At 35.0% G+C, this 20,508-nt stretch overlaps 2 protein-coding genes across 3 annotated transcripts; one reads left to right on the top strand and one right to left on the bottom strand.

Moving 5' to 3' along the window:
* Window positions 1–403: 403 nt before the first annotated feature.
* Window positions 404–11,098, bottom strand: LOC125866191 (pentatricopeptide repeat-containing protein At1g62350-like). Of its 2 annotated transcripts, XM_049546501.1 has the most exons (3): window positions 10,675–11,098; window positions 7,082–7,137; window positions 730–860 (listed from the first exon to the last, which is right to left on the bottom strand). In XM_049546501.1, exons 1-3 carry the CDS (start codon window positions 11,038–11,040, stop codon window positions 737–739), a joined length of 546 nt encoding a protein of 181 aa, XP_049402458.1. In that variant the 5' UTR covers window positions 11,041–11,098; the 3' UTR covers window positions 730–736. The 2 variants fall into 2 exon arrangements, with proteins under 2 accessions (XP_049402457.1, XP_049402458.1); XM_049546500.1 differs by lacking the exon at window positions 7,082–7,137 and having other exon boundaries at window positions 404–860.
* Window positions 11,099–14,069: 2,971 nt separating this feature from the next.
* LOC125865686 (cellulose synthase-like protein D4) lies at window positions 14,070–18,713 on the top strand. The gene is made up of 6 exons (XM_049545897.1): window positions 14,070–14,918; window positions 15,415–15,792; window positions 15,875–16,679; window positions 16,766–17,173; window positions 17,258–17,592; window positions 17,682–18,713. The coding sequence occupies exons 1-6, from the start codon at window positions 14,440–14,442 to the stop codon at window positions 18,646–18,648; spliced, it is 3,372 nt and encodes a 1,123-aa protein (XP_049401854.1). The 5' UTR covers window positions 14,070–14,439; the 3' UTR covers window positions 18,649–18,713.
* The last annotated feature ends 1,795 nt before the right edge of the window (window positions 18,714–20,508 follow it).

Genomic DNA, 20,508 nt, shown 5'->3' with positions numbered 1-20,508 from the left:
AAATGCTCTAATAACTTAACTTTCTTAATTTTAAAAAGTATTAAGGGAATACTGATACACAAGTATTCAAAGATACATCAAAATAGAATGATTTAAGCTTAAGTGGTGGAAAATGTGAACAAATTTGCATAGTCAAGTATGTTGGTGCAAAGTCATCAAAAAGAGAAGTCCTTTAGGCACAAGTTGAACTCTAGAGATTGGGGGAAAAGGGGCAATTTGGTGCACAAAACTTCCCATGTTAGCAAGACATGGGTAAGGGTTGCAGCAAAAGGGTTGTGAGGCAAACAACATGCCCTAATGCAAGCATTAGTGGTTGTTTCCGCGGCTCAAATTAGGTCACAGAGAAAACTCTAGAAATGAAACATAATAAAATCAAAATACTAAAAGTAAATGCAAGAAACAATCAAATAGCCTTTTCATCATATATTAACCACTGATCAAATAGTTTAATACATTGGCTTTAATCTTGGTACCTCCTCTTCAGTCTCATCTAGGAAATCTAGGGACTGGCCATAATACTTTTCTGCTTCCATCCTTACAAAAGCTGAAAGATTTGTTTCTTCATTCGATTCCAAACCATTTATCAATAGTTTAAAGGTCAACTTATCAGGATCACATCCTCTCAACTTCATCAAGTAAAAGACTTCCAGTGCAAGCCTCATAAGATTAAATTTCATTAAGCTTTCCAACAATGCATAAAAGCCCTCAACGTGAGGTTCTAAACTACTTTCCATTTTCAATGCCATGATAAGACAGCTGATATCTTCAAGCAATCCGTTGCTTCCCAAACAGGACACAATTTCAGCATACAGTTTGAGCTGCGGCCTATAGGATATCTCCTTCTGAACTTCCTCGAAAACCTATATCAGGGTATACATAATAATTAGGAGCTGCCAACATTGTGGTGGACAATAAATGTTTGATGAATCCAGAAGTGCAAAGCAAGTGTGATGTAACAGTTCCAAGTACGACTAAACATCACCAGAACTTTGGTCATCATAATGTCTTCTATAGTCCCATCAATCATAAAATTGAACAGGAAACTACCAATCAAAGCACAACTTGGACAAAGGAAAGAAGAAAAGAAAGGATAGCTGAATTAGAAAGTAGATAAAAGCAGGGAAAAGATCATGAAATGAATGATCATGTTAACCTCCCCTGTTATTCGCTACGAGAAGGATATCTCTCTGGGATGACATTAAATAAGTCTCTATGACCATGTAGCATAAATGGGACTCATATGATCTTGGAGAAGTAAGATGACTGGATTATTAGTTAAAGAATGCTTCCCCACATTTTTCAAATCCCCGGTCCATCTCTCACTCTAAGAAAACCCAAAAAACTTCTAGAAGAGCTTCAGAACATCACTGCACCTGCACTCTTCAAATAGAAATAACGAAATTGACAAAATGCCAGTGGAATTGAACACAAAGTTGAAGAAGTCTCATCTTATGTAAAGTTAAGGGAAACAATGGAATTATAAGCTAAACGGAAAAGGGCCTAAAGTACCCCTCAACTATGCGAATTGGTACAAAATTACTCTTCTTCTACCTTTCGGGATTTAAATGCCCTTGACATCAACCTTTTGGCTCTATTTTACCCTCATCTTAAACAACCTAAATAATAACCTCAATTAGCAAATTCATTTATGACGTGTTGCTATCCTAATAATTAATTAAACTAATTAAAAAAACCAAACCCACCCGTAAACCCAGATCTTTTAACACAATATTACCTAGATCTTTTAACCCAATACTCATCCCCAAACCTTTTAACCTAAAAAAAACTTACACTCATCATCTTCAAATCTCCTCTCTTCTTCCTCAATCGAAGCTCACCAGAACTCAAATTTTCCGGCCAACAATTTGAAGTTTCTACTCTTCGTGCAGTTGCGGATTAATATCCTCACCCACTCAAGTAGGAATTTCTCTATTTCTAGTTAGGCTTTTGGATTTGTCTAATGTTGTTGTATATTTACATTTTTTATGTTGTTACATGCTTGTTGTAGTTGTTTTTAGAAGATACATGTGTTTTATGTTTTCGTTATTATCTCGATTTATGATTTTTTAACAATGTTGTCTCAAGCTGAAACTTTCATCTTATACAACATATATTTCGTGTATTTTTCTCTGTTTTCCATGATTTCTTTTGCCTGTTAGGTATGTCATACTTGGATGATATTTATTTTTGGTGTTGCATTCTCTATGTAATCTGATAGACATAGCATGTGGTCCCTATATCATTGTCTTCACATAAAATATTGGTAGATTCCTTGTTTTCTAATAAGTCACTTCCTCTTTTTTTATATATGTCATGTCACTTTCTTCAAAGAATGACGGAAAAGGTTGATGCGGTCTTTAACTATGGGGGTAAGTGGGTCATGACTCCTCGAGTTAACTACATTGAAAAATTGACTCATATATGGAAAGAGTATGATCCAGATTTGCTATCATATACCTTTGTTCAGAATACACTGAACAATTGTGCTTTAGTAAGGTGAAACAGTTGCTATGTTTGGGGCTTTCTAATAAGTATTATTAAGTAGAGGGTGATTCAAGAACTAGAACACTGCATTGTCTACTCAATCTAGTGTGTTTCAACTGTTTGTTGTTGAGGAGGATGAAGACACTGTCCCAGTTCTTGACATCAGTCAACTTAATGAACCTTTCCCTATCACAACCATAATTGATGGTGACATCCAACTGAATGAATCTCTCCCTATTACAGTAGATACAATAATTAATGATGATATCAATCAACTTAATGAAGCATGTCTTGTGACAATAGATGCAGTAACTGATGGTGAATCAAGTGAGGAAGAAAAGGAACTTTTTGCTAGTGATGAGTTGAAATTTTTTAGGAGGGAAAAAGAAGTAACTGAGAAACTAGACAATTTTTTGGAGTTGGAAAAGGGTATGAGCTTCAAGAATCTTGATGAAGCTAAAAGAATTGTGAGCTATCATTCAATTGTTAGGAAGAGGGGCCTTAGAGTTGTGAAGAGTGACTCTACCAGACTTAAATATAGGTGTGATATTAGTTATCCCTTTTTGTGTCTAATATTAGAAGTTAAGAAGGGCCGAGGATTCGAAATTAAGACCTTAGAAACAAAACATACATGCCAGGAAGCCTTTAAGAACAAAAGAGTTTCTCAACAAGCTTTAGCACACTACTTCAAGAACAAGGTTCAGAATACCCCAAGTACAAAGTGAAAGACATGAGGTAGATGATGACTTTTCCCTTAATATCAGTTATTCAAAAATGAAAAGGGTTAAAAGACTTATCTTGGAGAAATTGGAGGATAGTTTTATTGATGATTTCACAAATTGGAGGCTTAAGCTCAAGAATAGAGGGATAGCAATCCTGGTTCTGATGTGGTGATAAACATATCTAAAGATGCTTTGGAACAAGGAAAAAGAAGATTTTCAAGAATGTATGTTTGTTTTCAAGCTTTGAAAAGTGGATGGAGAGCTGGTCTGAGGATGGATGGAACATTTTTAAAAAGAATGTAAGGGAATATTGTTGGTTGCCCTTGGACAAGATTCAGTGAAACATTTTTATCCACTTGCTTGGGTAGTGGTGGATAGAGAAACAACCAGAACAAGGAAATGGTTCATTGAAAAATTCATTAGAGCTAAAAGATTCACATTTATGTCTGATATGCAAAAGGTAATAATTTGTCAATTTCTTTATCACTTTTTCTTTTGTACACACTTGAACTACTTAACTTGTTTTATTGTTTATTGTTTCCGGGGTTGATTGGTGTTGTTGGTCAGTTGCTTCCAAAAGCACACCATAGATGGTGTGTAAGGCACATAGAAGTCAATTGGGCCAAGACTTGGAGAGGTGTAGAGATGAAAAAATTATTGTGGTGGTCTGCTTGAAGTACATATGAAGAAGAATTTCATAAAGATCCATACATATATGAACATAGTGAGATTATATTATGTCAAGTAGGTATGAATAAACATAAATAATACCTTGATTCTAATATCTTCCAACATCTTAATTATTGGTTTTGACCTTGCTTCCAAAATTCATTTGTTGAATGACTCAGTAAAATTATTTTCACATGCTTGATTCTTGCAAATTGTGTCAAAATAGGCCCTACACCAATGATGTGCAGGGTAGCGGGTAGCACAACAGGTCTTTAGGAGCTTGTTCATTCAGACAGAGCCCATGGTCTTTAATTGATCTTGAAATTCTTCTTCATATGTAATCCAAGCAGACCACCACAATAATTTTTTCATCTCTACATCTCTCCAAGTCTTGGCCCAATTGGCTTCTATGTGCCTTACACACCATATATGATGTGCTTTTGGAAGGAACATACCACCAACACCAATCAGCCCCAGAAACAATAAACAACAAAACAAGTTACGTAGTTCAAGTGTATACAAAAGAAAAATCAGAAGGTGGTAAAAAAATTAATAAATTATTACCTTTTGCATATCAGACATAAATGTGAATCCTTCACCATCTTTTAGGCCTAATGAATTTCTCAACAACTCAATAAACCATTTCCATGTTCTGGTGTTTTCTATCCACCACTGCCCAATCAAGTGGATAGAAATGCCTCAATGAATCTTATCCAAGGGAAACCAACAATATTCCCTTACACTTTCCTTTTAAAAATGTTCCATCCAGCCCTATACATGGCTTCAGACCAGCTCTCCATCCACTTTTCAAAGCTTGAAAGCAAACATACATTCTTGAAAATCTTTTTTTCCTTGTTCCAAAGCATCTTTAGATATGTTTATCACCACACCACAACCAAGATTGCTATCCCTCAATTCTTGAGCTTAAGCCTCCAATTTGCTGAAATCATCAATAAAAGTACCCTCCAGTTTCTCCAAGATAAGTCTTTTAACCCTCTTCATTTTTGAATAACTGATATTAAGGGAAAAGTGATCATCTACATCCTGCCTCATGTCTTTCACTTTGTACTTGGGGTTATTCTGAACCTTGTTCTTGAAGTAGTGTGCTAAAGCATGTTGAGTAGCTCTTTTGTTCTTAAAGGCTTCCTGGCATGTATGTTTTGTTTCTAAGGTCTTAATTTCAAATCTTTGTCCTTTCTTAACTTCTGATATTAGACACAAAAAAGGACAACCAATATCACACCTATATCTAAGACTAGTAGAGTCGCTCTTTACAACTCTAAGGCCCCTCTTCCTAACAATTGAATAATAGTTCATAATTCTTTTAGCTTCATCAAGATTCTTGAAGCTCATACCCTTTTCCAACTCCAAAAAAATGTCTAGTTCCTCAGTTACTTCTCTTCTTTTTCCCTCCTAAAAATTTCCAAACTTATCACTATCATGATCACTAGCAAAAGATTCATTTTCACCCTTCTCTTCCTCACTTGATTCACCATCAGTTACTGCATCTATTGTCACAAGACAGACTTCATTAAGTTGATTGATATCATCATTAATTATTGTATCTACTGTAATATGGAAAGATTCATCCCGTTGGTTGATGTCACCATCAATTACTGCATCTACTGTGATAGGAAAGGTTCATTAAGTTGACTGATGTCAAGAGCTAGGACAATATCTTTACCCTCCTCAACAACAAACCGTTGAAGTTGAAGCACACTAGATTGAGTAGACAATGCAATCTACCGTGTTCTAATTCCTGAATCACCCTCTACTTGATAATACTTATTAGAAGGCCCCAAACATAGCAGCTGTTTCACCTTACTAAAACACAATTGTTCAGTGTATTCTAAACAAAGGTCCTATATATGATGGCAAATCTGGATCATATTCTTCCCATATATGAGTCAATTTTTTAATGTAATTAACTTGAGGAGTCAGGACCCAATTACCCCCATAGTTAAAGTACATCAACCTTTTCAGCAATTCTTTGAAGGAAGTCACATGACAGATATAAAAAAAGAGAAAGTGACTTATCAGAAAAACAATAAAGAAAACAACAAACAAGGAATCTACCAATATTTTATGAGAAGATAATGATAAAGGGTAAAGGGATAGGGACCACATGTTATGTCTATCAGATTACATAGAGAATGCAACACCAAAAATAAATAAATGCATTTAAGTATGACATACCTAACAGACAAGAAATCATAGAAAACAGAGAAAAATACACAAAATAAATATATGCTGGAAAAGATAAAAGTTTCAGCTTGAGACAGCATTGTTAAAAAAATCATAAATCGAGATAATAACGAAAACATAAAACACATGTATCTTCTAAAAACAACTACAACAAGTATATAACACATGTAACAACATAAAAAATGTAAATATACATTAAATTACAACAACATTAGACAAATCAAAAACCTTACTGAAAATACTAAAAATAGAGAAATTACTACTTGAGTGGGTGAGGATATTAATCCGCAACTGCACGAAGAGTAGAAACTTCAAATTGTTGGCAAGAAAGTTTGAGTTCTGGTGAGCTTCGATTGAGAAAGAAGAGAGGAGATTTGAAGATGATGAGCGTAAGCTTTTTTTAGGTTAAAAGGTTTGGGGATGAATATTGGGTTAAAAGATCTAGGTTTACGGGTGGGGCTTTTGGGTGGGTTTGGTTTTTTTAATTAGTTTAATTAATTATTGGGGTAGCCAATAGGATAGCGACATGTCATAAATGAATTTGCTCATTGAGATTATTATATAGTTTGTTAAAGATGAGGGCAAAATAGAGCCAAAAGGTTGACGTTAAGGGAATTTTAGGCCTGAAAGGTAGAAGAAGGGTGTACCAATTCACATAGTTGAGGGGTATTATAGGCCCTTTTCCGTAAGTTAAATCTGTAAAAATTCATTGCATGTCTACTTTCATTGAACACAAGTGGGAGAATACTGTCGAACCCATAGAATATTAAGTAGGATGTACATATTCTCTAGATTATCATGTTGAAAATACCGTAGTAAAATTCCTATATAAGGAGTTCCTTTAGATGTTGCTAACCAATCCACTAGTATCACATATATCAAAGCCTCTGCTATCTAGGTAAGCAAATAAGTAGTGGCTTAAGGCTGCCTGTGTGGCCAAAGTTTTTTGTTTTCTATTTTTTTAAATCTTTTTTTCTTTTCAATGATGTTCCTAGCTGTACCGTCTTTCTACTCCCCTTTGTAAAGCTCCTGATGTCATCAGCCCGCATAAGCTAGCCTGTCAAGTCAGCAATTCATAATTGTCAAGAGTTACTGGTCCAAGTAAACGAACTTGTCAAGTAATCACTCTACACCTAACTAGTCAATTAGAAATCTATTTCAATTGATCTATTAATTCAACAGCCCACAGCTGTCCAGTCAGCATCTAGTCAACTGCAATGACAACATCAACAATCATGTCATTATCCTGTCAGCTGCATATCCCTTTCAAGTTAGCACCGTGCATTGCCAGTGATCACTAGCCAGGCTGGTAGTATCTTATAATTTTTAGTAATATAATCAAATTGGCAGCACGTGTCCCAAATTTAATCATGCCTCATGAATTCATGATAACACCATGATCCAGTTAGTTTTCCTAACAGCAACAGCAAAAGACAAAAGTCAATTTGGCATGCTCACCGTAATTCTTCAGTTCTGATTTTCAAACTCAAGCAATTTCACCACCTTAAGTTGTTAAATAAAGAAAATTTTCCAGTATATCTAGGCGCTGCTGCTGCTGGGGGTCTTTGATGAGCAAGACCCATAATGGTAGTATGAGGAGTTGAAAGTGAGGGCCACTAACATGTATGAGTGACCTACAGAAATATCTATGCCGAAGGTGTTTGGTGAATGTACTTTCAACTAAGATACCAACCTCGTCAGCCAACTGAATGCCTTACTATCATTCAGGTAACACCTGAGTTTTGTGACTTGTGTGATGAACTTTATTTTTTATAACGGTGGCATTCGAACCAACTTATGTGCATATTGACTATTCCATTGCGTATCTGCAACCTCCCATCAACTCTGGTACCGGGTAACTCTGTCCAACAAGGCATAGGCATATGAGAAAAAAGTGCATAACATTTTGTCTCTTGCCTCTATTGGAATTTGAACCTTGGTTTCCAAAATTTTCACACACTTCATTGACCGCTAGATCACCCCTTTGGGTACTTGTGTTGTGGACATTATAAGTATTGAACACCAGTACTTATAATTGGGAAAGGTGATTAGACATGACATGACACACTTGCAGCTCATCGAGGGGTGAGGACATGACGCTAGATAGGAAGATATGGAGGTCGATAATTAGGGTAGAAGGTTAGTAGGTAGTCAAGCGTTGTCTAGTCTCCCTTACCAGTATTGTTATTATTACTCACATTCTATCTTGTTCTTCCATTTTATTGTTACATGTTGTTTTCTTTGCATCAGTTATCATATTATGTGTTGTTGATGTTGTTCTCTTTTCCATTATGTGCAACACGACTGCTTCACTACTGTATTTTCCTTTCCATAATTAATTTTATTATGTTTTACTTGAGCCGAGGGTCTATCGAAAACAATCTCTCTGCCTTCAGAAGGTTAGGCCTTCCCCAGACCCCACTTGTGGGATGACACTGGTATGTTGTTGTAGTTGTTAGTCCTTTCTCCAACTCATACAATCCTTGGATGAAGAACCATCACAACCTTACATGTAGATAATCAGATTGCGATAATACCTATGAATGGATTCCAACCTCAGTCCCACCCTGGTGCAGCCTACTCAAAACAAGATGTCTTTGGAGGGAGTACATAGAAAGAATATCTGCATATATTAGCTTGTAGCAGCTGGAATAATTCTATTTTATATTGACACTACTAAGTAAGAGCCTTATCCTACATTATTGTAATTGTGGAAGATATGGTATTACTGAATATGATCAGGTACCATCAGGAAGTGATTGAGGAATTAACACAACACATCCTTTCTAATTACAGTTATAAGACTTGGGATGGCTTATGTTCTTTAGTCCCCCCAGCTGGAACGTGTCCATCAGAAAAAGGGAAAGTACTCTCGATATCTTCGCCAAAAGTGGCATGGTAAATTGTTAACTGATCCTGGTCAGAAACTTTATGTGAAGATTAGGAAAATACTCAGCTTATCAGGTTTACAGATGCAAAATGAGTTGAAACTCTATCTGACAGGTGATTCACATCCGGTATCACGAACTGATTGATGAAAAATTGCTCTCTTGAAACAAAAAGAAGTGAAGGTAGTTGCTGCCAAGATCAAGCACAGAAATCGAGCATAGAGCTATGACATTGGTAGTGAACTTATGTAATTGAAACAATTACCGAGAAGTTAAAAGTTTGAAAGGTATAGTAAATGAAATTGATTTGTGACAATGAAGTTATAATGCATATTGTGTATAGTCCAGTATTACATGAGTGGACTCAAGACATTGAGTTTGATTGTCAGTTTATGAGTTTATCTGATAGTAAGTACAACTTGAACTTCTTCTCCTATAATTCTGTTTGGCTGATACATTCAGCAAAGCACTGTAAGGACCTAGGATAACATATATGTGAGGCAAGGTTGGAGCTTATGATCTACTCCATCTTGAGACAGAAAATTACAGTATGACCAGATTCATTGCATTACTATAGGGGAAAAGATTATTCCAACCTTCCCTATGATATCGTAGAATATTTGTATTTAATCATTGGATAATTACTTACATTGTTAGGCATAAAGAACAATTACATAACTAATTTTCGATATTGTTCGCAGCGTTAGACCTCTATATGAGATACTGCTTTTGTACATAGTCGCAACGGTAGATCCAGGATTTAAAGTTGGTGGATTCGACCTTTAAGGTTGTTAGTACGAAACTCATTATATTTTTGAAATTATGGGTTCAGATTTAATATTTGTTGAAACTTTAGTGGGTTTTGACATATATTCTACGCTCCACATGGTTTAGGATGAGCCGTTTGCCACAGAGCTACATCTGCCACTGCATAGTGTCTCATCAACCAATATAAAGTTCTCTTTTTTCTTCTTGTTTCACATCTCATATTTTGCCAAAATCGATAAATCTACTAACCCGGATCCATTAACTAGACTTTAGTGTCCTAAAAGAACAATCCCTACTCCGCTGCCTTCCATTTCTGGGCAAGCATCTTGAAAAGATATAATACTTCCTGGAATCATTTAGGCACAGGTCCCAACCGTTCCAATTCAAAAAATTTAGCTTCATTGTGTTCCCTCCCACAACCGCTATGCGATTTCAACACATTTGAGTATAGTCAAACATCTTCCTACAATTTCCCTCTCCAAAATTATCCTCATAACTGACTGGAAACTCCAATTGCTTCCATCTTACCTTTCTGCCTTAAGCTGCAACGACTCTTCAGAGTAGAATTTTATTAGGTCTCCACCCACCTGCTCTCGAATAAAGCTTGAACTTCCTCTTTGGAACTTTTTTTAAACATACCCCTAATTGCTTGCTTAGTTTTTGGAACACTCATTTTACCATTTTAACACTTCTGTCACAATAGTCCATACCTTATGCCCTTGCATGTTGAAGGAGGTAAGTGATTAATACTGAGGGTGTAAGAATTGGGGCTTTTTTCTGTTTTTTTCTTCTTTCAGTTGGGAGACTAACTAAATGACATTCAAATTCCAAGACGAGGATTCACAATGACAGCATCCTAAAACTAGAAACTAGATATAAAGGATTTGCGAATTGAACAACTAAACAAGAGAATAAACTAGAATATGAGTGGCGCTAACCTTAAGAGCTAAGAGGCATTGATTCTGGCGGAGAAGTTCACGAAGAACGGCTATCATATCATTCTTAATCAAACGCCTGACCTTACTATTAAACACCTGTTCCACCGCGGAGTCATCGTTTTTGCTAGCCACCCGCTTCAGTGCCTGAACAGCTTGAATAGCTTCAATACTGAGGTTTCTCCCCTTCTGCAAGGGTTTTCGATTTTTGCTCCTGTCTCTCATGCTAATTCTCAGATTTCCACCACATTTAGACCAAGTCCTGGACGCTACTGAACTGAATACGATTTCCGGTAGATGTCGCGGGCCGTGAATCCCTGTATCAAGAGGATACGCCGACAATCGTGCACATTGGCACCAGCTATTCATAATGATACGAGAGAGAGATGAGAAACCTCTCTGTTCGTGGCTTAAATGCTCTGTTTTGAAAGAGGAATTTAGCGTGGTGTCGTGAGACTTATTAGTGTTCCGATGTCACGTAGGACATGTGCGTTTATTCTAAATTTTAAATTTTACTAAATGGTAAAATTTGAGGTTAGTTGAATATAAGTTGCTCGGACTCTTCAAAAATGTTGCCGCATTTGTATTGAATCCTTCAAAAATAGACTATTTTTGAAGGATTCGACACGCACTCATTGATATTTTTGAAGAGTTCGTCGAGCAACATAGGTTTAATAAGTTCAATATCTTGAAATATGGATTTAGAACGTCATAGACATTTTGGTCCATATTTGGTGTGGGCATTAGAGCATTGAAAGGATCTTTTCCTAGTACGAGAGCACTGCGAATGACGCATCTCTAGTGTATCAGTTATCGTGCCCACGGTATAGTCAAATGCGGAGCAAATAACTGTTGAAAGCATCTAAGTAGTAAGCCCACCTCAAGATGAGTGCTCTTCTATTATGACTTTTCCAAAGCTTTCGGTAGCACAACCGAGATAGCACACTAATAATTATAAGAAAATGTTTTTTTTTAAAATAACTTTATATTGATTTGATTTGGTTTATAAATTTAATAAGCCTACATAATCGATTTAATTATTTATCAGTGAAAAATCAAACCAAACAAATTTATGTACGCCTTAGACAACATACCAAAATTTTAAGTTTTGCCTAGCACAACTTCTAGTCAATTGTACAAGTTTGTTGTCTAGAAACATTTTAAATATTTACATTATGGATATAAGTTAGGACTTGTGCAGAAAATACTCTGAACGTATGTTTTATGGGCAAAAGTTAGAATTTTCTGAAGTACCAATTATTTTTTTAAAAAAAATATATGATTATTAAGCAGGGTTAAAATAATCAACACCACCCTTATGAAGAGCATTTTTGTTAAACTTTTCTGATGGGGGATAAAATATCAAAAGACCAGACCATGTTAAGATCATTTCTGAACTTGATCCATTATATAAAGACGAAGCCCTTGATGCACGATCCAAATGGCAGCAAATTAAACCAAGAAATCCCCCATTTCAAAAGAAAAAATCTTTTTTTAAAATGCTTTAATTTAATATTCAATCGCTAGTTATAAATAAATCTAAAAAAAAGTTAGATTAAAATGTAAGTTCTTGACCTCATATAAATTTAGTGAAATTATATTAGAACGCATGATCTTAACCTCATATAAATTTTACTATACCATTTTAGAGTAATGATAATAATATTTGGTTTTGAGGAAGATATTCTAATAATCAAACCCCAAAAAATACTTTTCATTAAAAGGAAAAAATGATATTAGTTCTTCACTTATGTTTTATTTATACTACTAGATATAGGACCCCGTGCCAGCAAGGGGCCCAATATATATATTTTTTTTATTTTAATTTATGTCATATTATGGAATTTGAGAAGTTATTGAAATTTTTAAATGATTTTAAAAATATTTTAAATTGTTAGCTATTGTGATTTGTAGTACTTTTTTTTAACATAATTTTGAAATAATATTTATTACTCTGTTTGTTCTAATTTATGTGGCACACGCAGAATTTCAAATATTAACCATTTTTTATATGTCTCTTTAATATATTAAGTTGTTAATTATTGTATTTTATAGTACATTTTGAACCTAATTTTTTAATAATATATGTTATTTGCCATGTCCCAATTTATGTGGCATTAATTGATAGATTTGTTGGAGTCGAGAGATTTATTTTGTTAATTATTGTAATTTATAGTTTCTTTTTTGTCAATTTCAAACAATGTGTTGTTAATTGATAGATTTTTTGGAGTGGACTATTTTTTTTTATTAATTATTGTAATTTATTGTTTCTTTTTCGTCAATTTCAAACAATATATGTTTATTATATAATCCATTTTATGTGGTACCAATAGAATTTAGAGAGTCAATTAAATTTTTTATATAAGTTTTAAATAATTAAGTTGTTAATTATTGTAATGTATAGTATTACTTATATTATTTTTAAATATATTTAAATATTATATGTTAGGTTTTTTATCCTAATTTATATGGCATTGATAGAATTTAAAGTGTCAAATAATTGTTAATTATTCTAATGGATAATATGGAGTATTTAAGTCATTTATAGTATAATAATTAATATATAATATGTAGTATTTAAGTGGAAGGTGGTGGGGCCCACCCATATAGTTTGATAAATATATTGGATATTAGTTGTGATTTATAGTATAGTAATTAATAATATATAATATGTAGTATTTAAGTGGAAGGTGGTAGAGCCCACTTATATTTTATAAATATATTGGACATTAGTAGTGATCTTATTGGACCATTGATAGTCATTCCTAGACTCTTCTATAATATAGTAACATTTGTAATAATATAAGTACTGAAACTTTAGAAAATGTGGTATAGTGAGACAATTTCTTATTAAAAAAATATTTTTTTTCTAAAAATATTGTCCTTTATACCAAACACATAAAAGTTAAAAAGAAACCCAAAATACAAACACACAAAGTACTTAAATTTAGTAAGTATTTCATTTCCCTTTTCTCTAAAATTCAGAAACTCATTAAAATCTCAAATTTTAAAAGATTAATAGATGTGAAACATGTTAAGAATAGCTTGAGGAATTTCTTCGTATCATGTAGTATCTTTATTTTTTTTCTTTTTTTTATATTCATACTTTCCACAAAATAATGGTTTTACTAGAAAAAATAAAGCCGCGTTGAATCAATGAATTTTGTCTTCGTGTCATTTTGACATTAGAGTTTGAATATTTGAAAGATCTATTCTTGTTTTTTATCTTCACTCTAGCTTGAAAATGAAGGTCTCTTTATATCTATACTCTCTCGTTTCGATCTAGGAAGCCCAATTTTCTACGTCTTTTCTCTTCCCCGCACAACTCTCTCCCATCCATCCAACCAAACACCCTCACATCCTCCCCCATAAATTATTCCTCACAAGTTTTTCTTTGCTTGGTGTGTCTCTCGTTGGTTCTCCGTAGTAATCGGAGAACTAGTAAAAAATAAAAAAAATATTGTACTTTAGTTAAGTGAATTGAATTAATTCAATGTCAACTTTTCTTTTCTTTCTTTTTTAGTACTCTAAATAAAAAAAATAAAAATTGAGGGTGGTCATCTACTACAACATTGATCAAGATCAAGAGTGATTCCAAAAAAAATAAAAAATTTATGATGAAGAAAGGAAACATCTGTTGTCATGATTGAGAAGAAGACCACCCAATTCATTGTCACGTACATACGTACATTTTTCGCGAAAATAAATTAGCTAGTTTTACGTAGTTTATAAGGTTATGTTTTGAGAAAACTAGAAAAAAATATAAAAATGGCAAGCTTGACGGGTGCACCATCAAAGAAGACAACGCGTACTCCTGGAGGAACAAATCCAGGAGGCTCTCAGGGTGCTGGTGGTAAAACAGGAAGTTCTAGTGGACAAACAGTGAAATTTGCACGAAGAACGTCTAGTGGACGATATGTTAGCTTGTCTAGAGAAGATCTTGATATGTCTGGAGAGTTATCAGGAGATTACATGAATTATACTGTTCAAATTCCGCCTACGCCTGATAATCAGCCGATGGATACGTCTGTTGCTGCCAAAGCAGAGGAGCAATATGTTTCGAATTCGTTGTTTACAGGGGGATTTAACAGTGTTACTCGTGCTCATCTTATGGATAAGGTGATTGAATCTGAAGTTAATCATCCTCAAATGGCTGGATCAAAAGGATCATCATGTTCCATGCCTGCTTGTGATGGAAAGATCATGAAAGATGAAAGGGGAAATGATGTAATCCCATGTGAATGCAGGTAATTTATTTTTGTTTACTAGTCTCTGGGAACGTGCGTTCATCACATCTTCCTCACAATCAACATATTTTATAAGTTCAGACATTGATATTGTGCAACATGAAAAATTTGTTGTAAAGAATAAGATTCTTACCAAACAAATATAATGAATCATCGAACTTAATTATCACATATATATGATTATATCTCGTCCTGGAATTATGAATGCCATCAAATCTGAGGTTGTGGTAATGCATAGATGAAGAAGGAATCAAATAAAAGAAGAAACTTTGAAAATCAACAATTGAACACTACTGTTTCTTATGATTTATCTGATATTGTCCATTGTCTTAATTTATAGTTTGCAAGAACAGCTTTTTCCTTGGTTAATTTAACTTTTGCACTTTGGAGCTTCCGACTTTTAATAATATATGATGATGATAAGATGAAAGTTCAGGTAGTCAACAAACTGAGCTACTGAGAATCCCCGAAGTTGATGTGTTTGTTTTGTGTTTAGGTTCAAAATATGTAGAGATTGCTACATGGACGCACAAAAAGACACAGGTCTATGCCCAGGTTGCAAAGAAGCATACAAAGTCGGGGATCTTGATGATGAGATCCCAAATTTTTCTAATGGAGCATTGTCATTACCGGCACCAGATGGTTCGAAAGGTATGATGAGGAGAAATCAAAATGGAGAGTTCGATCACAACAAATGGCTCTTCGAGACACAAGGCACGTATGGATATGGAAACGCTTATTGGCCTGATGAAAGGGATGGAGATGATGGCGATGGAGGTATGAATAAGACCATGTTAGATACATCTGCTGATATACCTTGGAAACCCCTCAGTAGGAAGTTGCCAATTCCGCATAGCATCATTAGCCCTTATAGGTTTGTACTTTTAATTTAGTGTATGCAAACTCAATTGTACATCGGTTCGTTCTGTTTTTAATTAATGGAAATGTATGTACAGGTTGCTAATTGTTATTCGACTTATTGTTCTGGGGTTCTTCTTGACATGGAGAATACGACATCCAAATCCGGATGCAATGTGGTTATGGTTCATGTCAATTATATGTGAAGTATGGTTTGCATTTTCATGGATCCTTGATCAAATGCCCAAGATATCGCCAGTTAATCGGTCAACTGACCTACTGGTACTACGCGAGAAATTTGAAATGCCATCACCATCTAATCCTACGGGTAGGTCAGATCTTCCAGGAGTTGATATGTTTGTGTCAACGGCTGATCCAGAGAAAGAGCCGCCCCTTGTCACAGCCAACACCATTCTATCCATTTTAGCAGCTGACTATCCTGTGGATAAGCTAGCCTGCTACATTTCAGATGATGGCGGTGCCCTTCTAACATTCGAGGCAATGGCAGAAGCTGCTAGTTTTGCTGATTTGTGGGTACCATTCTGTAGGAAACATGCTATTGAGCCGAGGAATCCTGAAGCGTATTTTCTCCTAAAGGGAGACCCTACAAAGAACAAGAAGAGAATTGATTTCGTCAAAGATAGACGAAGGGTTAAAAGAGAATATGATGAATTTAAGGTCAGGATAAATGGTCTTCAAGATTCAATAAGAAGGAGATCAGACGCGTTTAATGCTCGTGAGGAAATGAAGATGTTAAAGCACATGAAAGAGAATGGGACTGATCCTGCAGAGGCAATCAAAGTGCAAAAGGCTACTTGGATGGCTGATGGAACTCACTGGCCTGGATCTTGGGCTGTCCCGAGCAGGGATCATGGAAAGGGTGATCATCCCGGGATCCTTCAGGTTACTAATTTCTCAAGCAAATAGTACATAATTGTTAATTTCTAATTACAAATATTGACATACATACATGAAATTGTAATTTACAGGTAATGTTGAAACCCCCAAGTAGTGATCCACTAATGGGAGTGGGTGATCAAGATAAGCTATTGGATTTTTCGGACGTGGACATAAGACTTCCAATGTTTGTATATGTGTCACGTGAGAAGAGACGTGGGTATGATCATAATAAAAAAGCAGGTGCCATGAATGCCTTAGTGCGAGCTTCTGCTATATTGTCTAATGGTGCATTCATACTCAACCTTGATTGTGATCACTATGTATACAACTGCTTAGCTATTCGTGAAGGAATGTGTTTCATGATGGATAGAGGTGGAGAAGACATATGTTATATTCAATTCCCTCAACGATTTGAAGGAATCGATCCCTCAGATCGTTATGCCAATCACAATACTGTGTTTTTCGATGGAAATATGCGTGCACTTGATGGCCTCCAGGTAATAATAATCACTCTCTTCAAATTTCTCGTTCATTTCATAGATCGAAAAACATTATAAACTCTCTCGATCGTTCATATATAGGGTCCTATGTATGTTGGGACGGGTTGCATGTTTAGACGGTTTGCACTTTACGGATTTGAACCAGCAAATCCTGATAAGACTCCACAAAAAGGTGCAGAGGCTCAAGCATTGAAAGCCACAGATTTTGATCCTGACTTAGATGTGAATCTACTACCTAAGCGTTTTGGAAACTCCACAATGTTATCTGAGTCTATTCCAATTGCTGAGTTCCAAGGCCGCCCTATCGCGGATCACCCTGCTGTCAAGTATGGAAGACCTCCTGGTGCTCTTAGAGCCCCAAAGGAACCACTCGATGCCACCACTGTCGCGGAAGCAGTCTCTGTCATATCTTGTTGGTAAGTAACTGAATTTCATATTGATCTTATACATTCACATTTTAGTTAATTGAGCAATGTAGCATTACTAAATTAACTCAATTTATTAGGTATGAAGACAAGACAGAGTGGGGTGATCGAGTTGGATGGATTTATGGTTCGGTGACAGAAGATGTGGTTACTGGATACCGGATGCATAATCGTGGATGGCGTTCTATTTATTGCATCACCAAACGTGACGCGTTCCGTGGATCAGCTCCTATAAATCTAACAGATAGGCTACATCAAGTGCTCCGTTGGGCTACTGGCTCTGTTGAAATCTTTTTCTCAGGGAACAATGCCTTCCTTGCATCCCGAAAACTCAATGTCCTCCAACGTCTTGCTTACCTTAATGTCGGAATTTATCCTTTCACTTCATTTTTCCTCATCATCTACTGTTTTCTCCCTGCACTCTCCCTCATATCTGGTCAATTCATCGTCCAAAATGTCAACGTCGTGTTCCTTGTATTTCTATTAACCATATCACTCTGTCTCATCGGTTTAGCCATCTTGGAAGTAAAATGGTCCGGCGTTGCTCTAGAGGATTGGTGGAGGAATGAACAATTTTGGCTCATTTCGGGTACTAGTGCCCATCTTGCTGCTGTTATACAAGGTCTCCTTAAAGTTATCGCAGGGATTGAAATATCTTTTACCCTCACTTCAAAATCTGCTGGAGAAGAGGAAGATGACGCCTATGCTGAATTGTACATGGTTAAATGGACATCATTGATGATACCACCTATAGTCATCGGTATGGTTAACATAATTGCAATTGTAGTTGCATTCTCTAGGGCAGTATTTGCCGTTGTACCCCAATGGGGAAGATTCATTGGTGGTGCATTCTTCGCGTTCTGGGTGTTAGCTCATTTGTATCCTTTCGCTAAGGGACTCATGGGTAGAAGGAGAAAAACACCCACCATCGTCTTCGTCTGGTCAGGACTCATTGCAATAACACTCTCCTTGCTATGGATAGCTATTGGTAACCCACAAATTGGTCAGGGACAAGGTGTTGCTGGTGCTGGCTTTCAGTTTCCTTAAGTAAAGCCACAAAGGGCAGCCCGGTGCACTACAGACATCTCGCAACCACAAAGGTCTATTGTACGCAGTCTTACCTTACATTTCTGGGCAGAGACTGTTTCCAAGACTTGCGCCCATAACCTTAAGTAAAGCCACATTAACTAAAATCAAAAACATGATACTTAAGTTGCATCAGGATTTAATTAGAGAAACTAGAATTCAAATTAACTAATGTAATGTATTACAAATATATCTTTTTTGTTTTCCATTTTTTTTCACGTATATAGAGTTGGGTTAAAAAATAAATAGAGCGGTTCCATCCGACTTGAAAAAGTTTTGACATGGAAATTAAACACTTTTGCAATAGCCTGTATCTCTAAAGACACTAATGAAAAAAACATTATGTTTTTACACTACTTGCATGTTATGGCTAAATGTCTATGCTGTCTGTTGCACACATGTACTTAATTCCTTACCAAAATGATCAACTTTCTTTCATTTACTGTGATACAAAGGCAACTTTATTATTATTAGAGAAGTATTAAAAACACTTCAAATTTAGTGCGAATTATTGATTTCGTTTCCGAACTATTGACAGGTCTAAAAACACTTTTATATAGGATTGTTCATGGTTATGGTTAAAAAATCAAATCGAACCGCAATTCGAACCAACCGATTAAAATAAAATTGATATTTGGTTTGGTTTTAAATTTTGAAAACCGATACTATTTGGTTTGATTTTGATTTTAGTAAAAAACAACCACAAAAATAACCAAACCGAACCGATAAATTAGATATATAAATTTTATAATTATTTATATATTATTCATAAATAAAATATAAATATTTTGTTAAATTTTAATTAACTTAAGTCTTTAACTTTACTATTTTCTCAAGTCCATCAAAGTTCATTTTAGTCTTTACATACCCTACTTCACATAAAATAGTCACACTTTCTCTTGATTGAATCACTTTGTTCGTGTAATGATAATTATAGTATTGCTTAATTGTTTAATTGAACTGACAATAGTTTTTTTTGTGGATTGTTCATGTACTAGGTGTTTGTGTCTATCAAGATATGTACATCCTCAAGAAAATTATTACTTTCAAACCGAATAAACCAGAAAAATTGAATCAAACCGACAATAACTAACCTTCGGTTTGGTTTGATTTTAGAAATTTAAAAAATTGATTATATTGGTTTGGTTTTGGTTTTAATCAATAACTAATCCAAATCGAACCACGAACACCCCTACCCCTGTACTTGACCAACTAAGCTTAAGTACACCCCTCCCATTCCATACACAAAAATGTGTCATACACGTGCTACACGTGATTTTTTTTTATCTGATGTGGCTTATATATATATAGTTTAAAAAATAAAAATAGAGGGATTTTGTTATTTCTTTATTTAAAAAAATAAATCAACATAAAAGAAATTTAAAAAAGAGGGGTTTCCAATCTCTTCCCAATAAAAAATTTTCAGCGTGTCTCACCTCTCTTCCGACTTCAATTTTAAGCTTGAAAATGTTGATTAAAGTATTGATAAGGGTCTGTTTTTCTTTATTTTGTTAGGGTTTTGTTCGCGTTTTTCTTAAGGATTGAATTTCTTAACGCGGATGGAAATCCATATCGACAAAAAATAGTCATGAACACAATAGAAGGAGAAATAATATTATAGCATATGAAATTAAGCAATTAAAAAGGAGTGGATTTTTTTTTTAATCTTGTTTTAAGGACAGTTCTAACGGAGGAGAAGTTAAATAGGAAGAAGAAGGGTATTGTAGCTGTTGGAAATTAAAAATTGAAGAATTCTTTTAAAAAAAAAAAGTCTAATGTGGTGTTTCTATAACTTTTCATGTGCTTAAAGACAGTGTAATC

This window comes from Solanum stenotomum, chromosome 5 (genome assembly GCF_019186545.1).
Source record: "Solanum stenotomum isolate F172 chromosome 5, ASM1918654v1, whole genome shotgun sequence".
Classification (NCBI taxonomy): domain Eukaryota; kingdom Viridiplantae; phylum Streptophyta; class Magnoliopsida; order Solanales; family Solanaceae; genus Solanum; species Solanum stenotomum.
The sequence above is the reverse complement of the archived record's forward strand: the minus strand, read 5'-3'. Positions and strand labels throughout refer to the sequence as shown.

Excerpts from the sequence above, each read along its gene's own strand:
- LOC125866191 (XM_049546500.1), bottom strand. The coding sequence starts at position 11,040 with ATGAATAGCTGGTGCCAATGTGCACGATTGTCGGCGTATCCTCTTGAT. Across the intron at positions 861-10,674 it reads AATGCCTCTTAGCTCTTAAG|GTTTTCGAGGAAGTTCAGAA; the intron begins GTTAGCGCCACT and ends ACCCTGATATAG.
- LOC125865686 (XM_049545897.1), top strand. The coding sequence starts at position 14,440 with ATGGCAAGCTTGACGGGTGCACCATCAAAGAAGACAACGCGTACTCCT. Across the intron at positions 16,680-16,765 it reads ATCATCCCGGGATCCTTCAG|GTAATGTTGAAACCCCCAAG; the intron begins GTTACTAATTTC and ends TGTAATTTACAG. Across the intron at positions 17,174-17,257 it reads GTGCACTTGATGGCCTCCAG|GGTCCTATGTATGTTGGGAC; the intron begins GTAATAATAATC and ends GTTCATATATAG.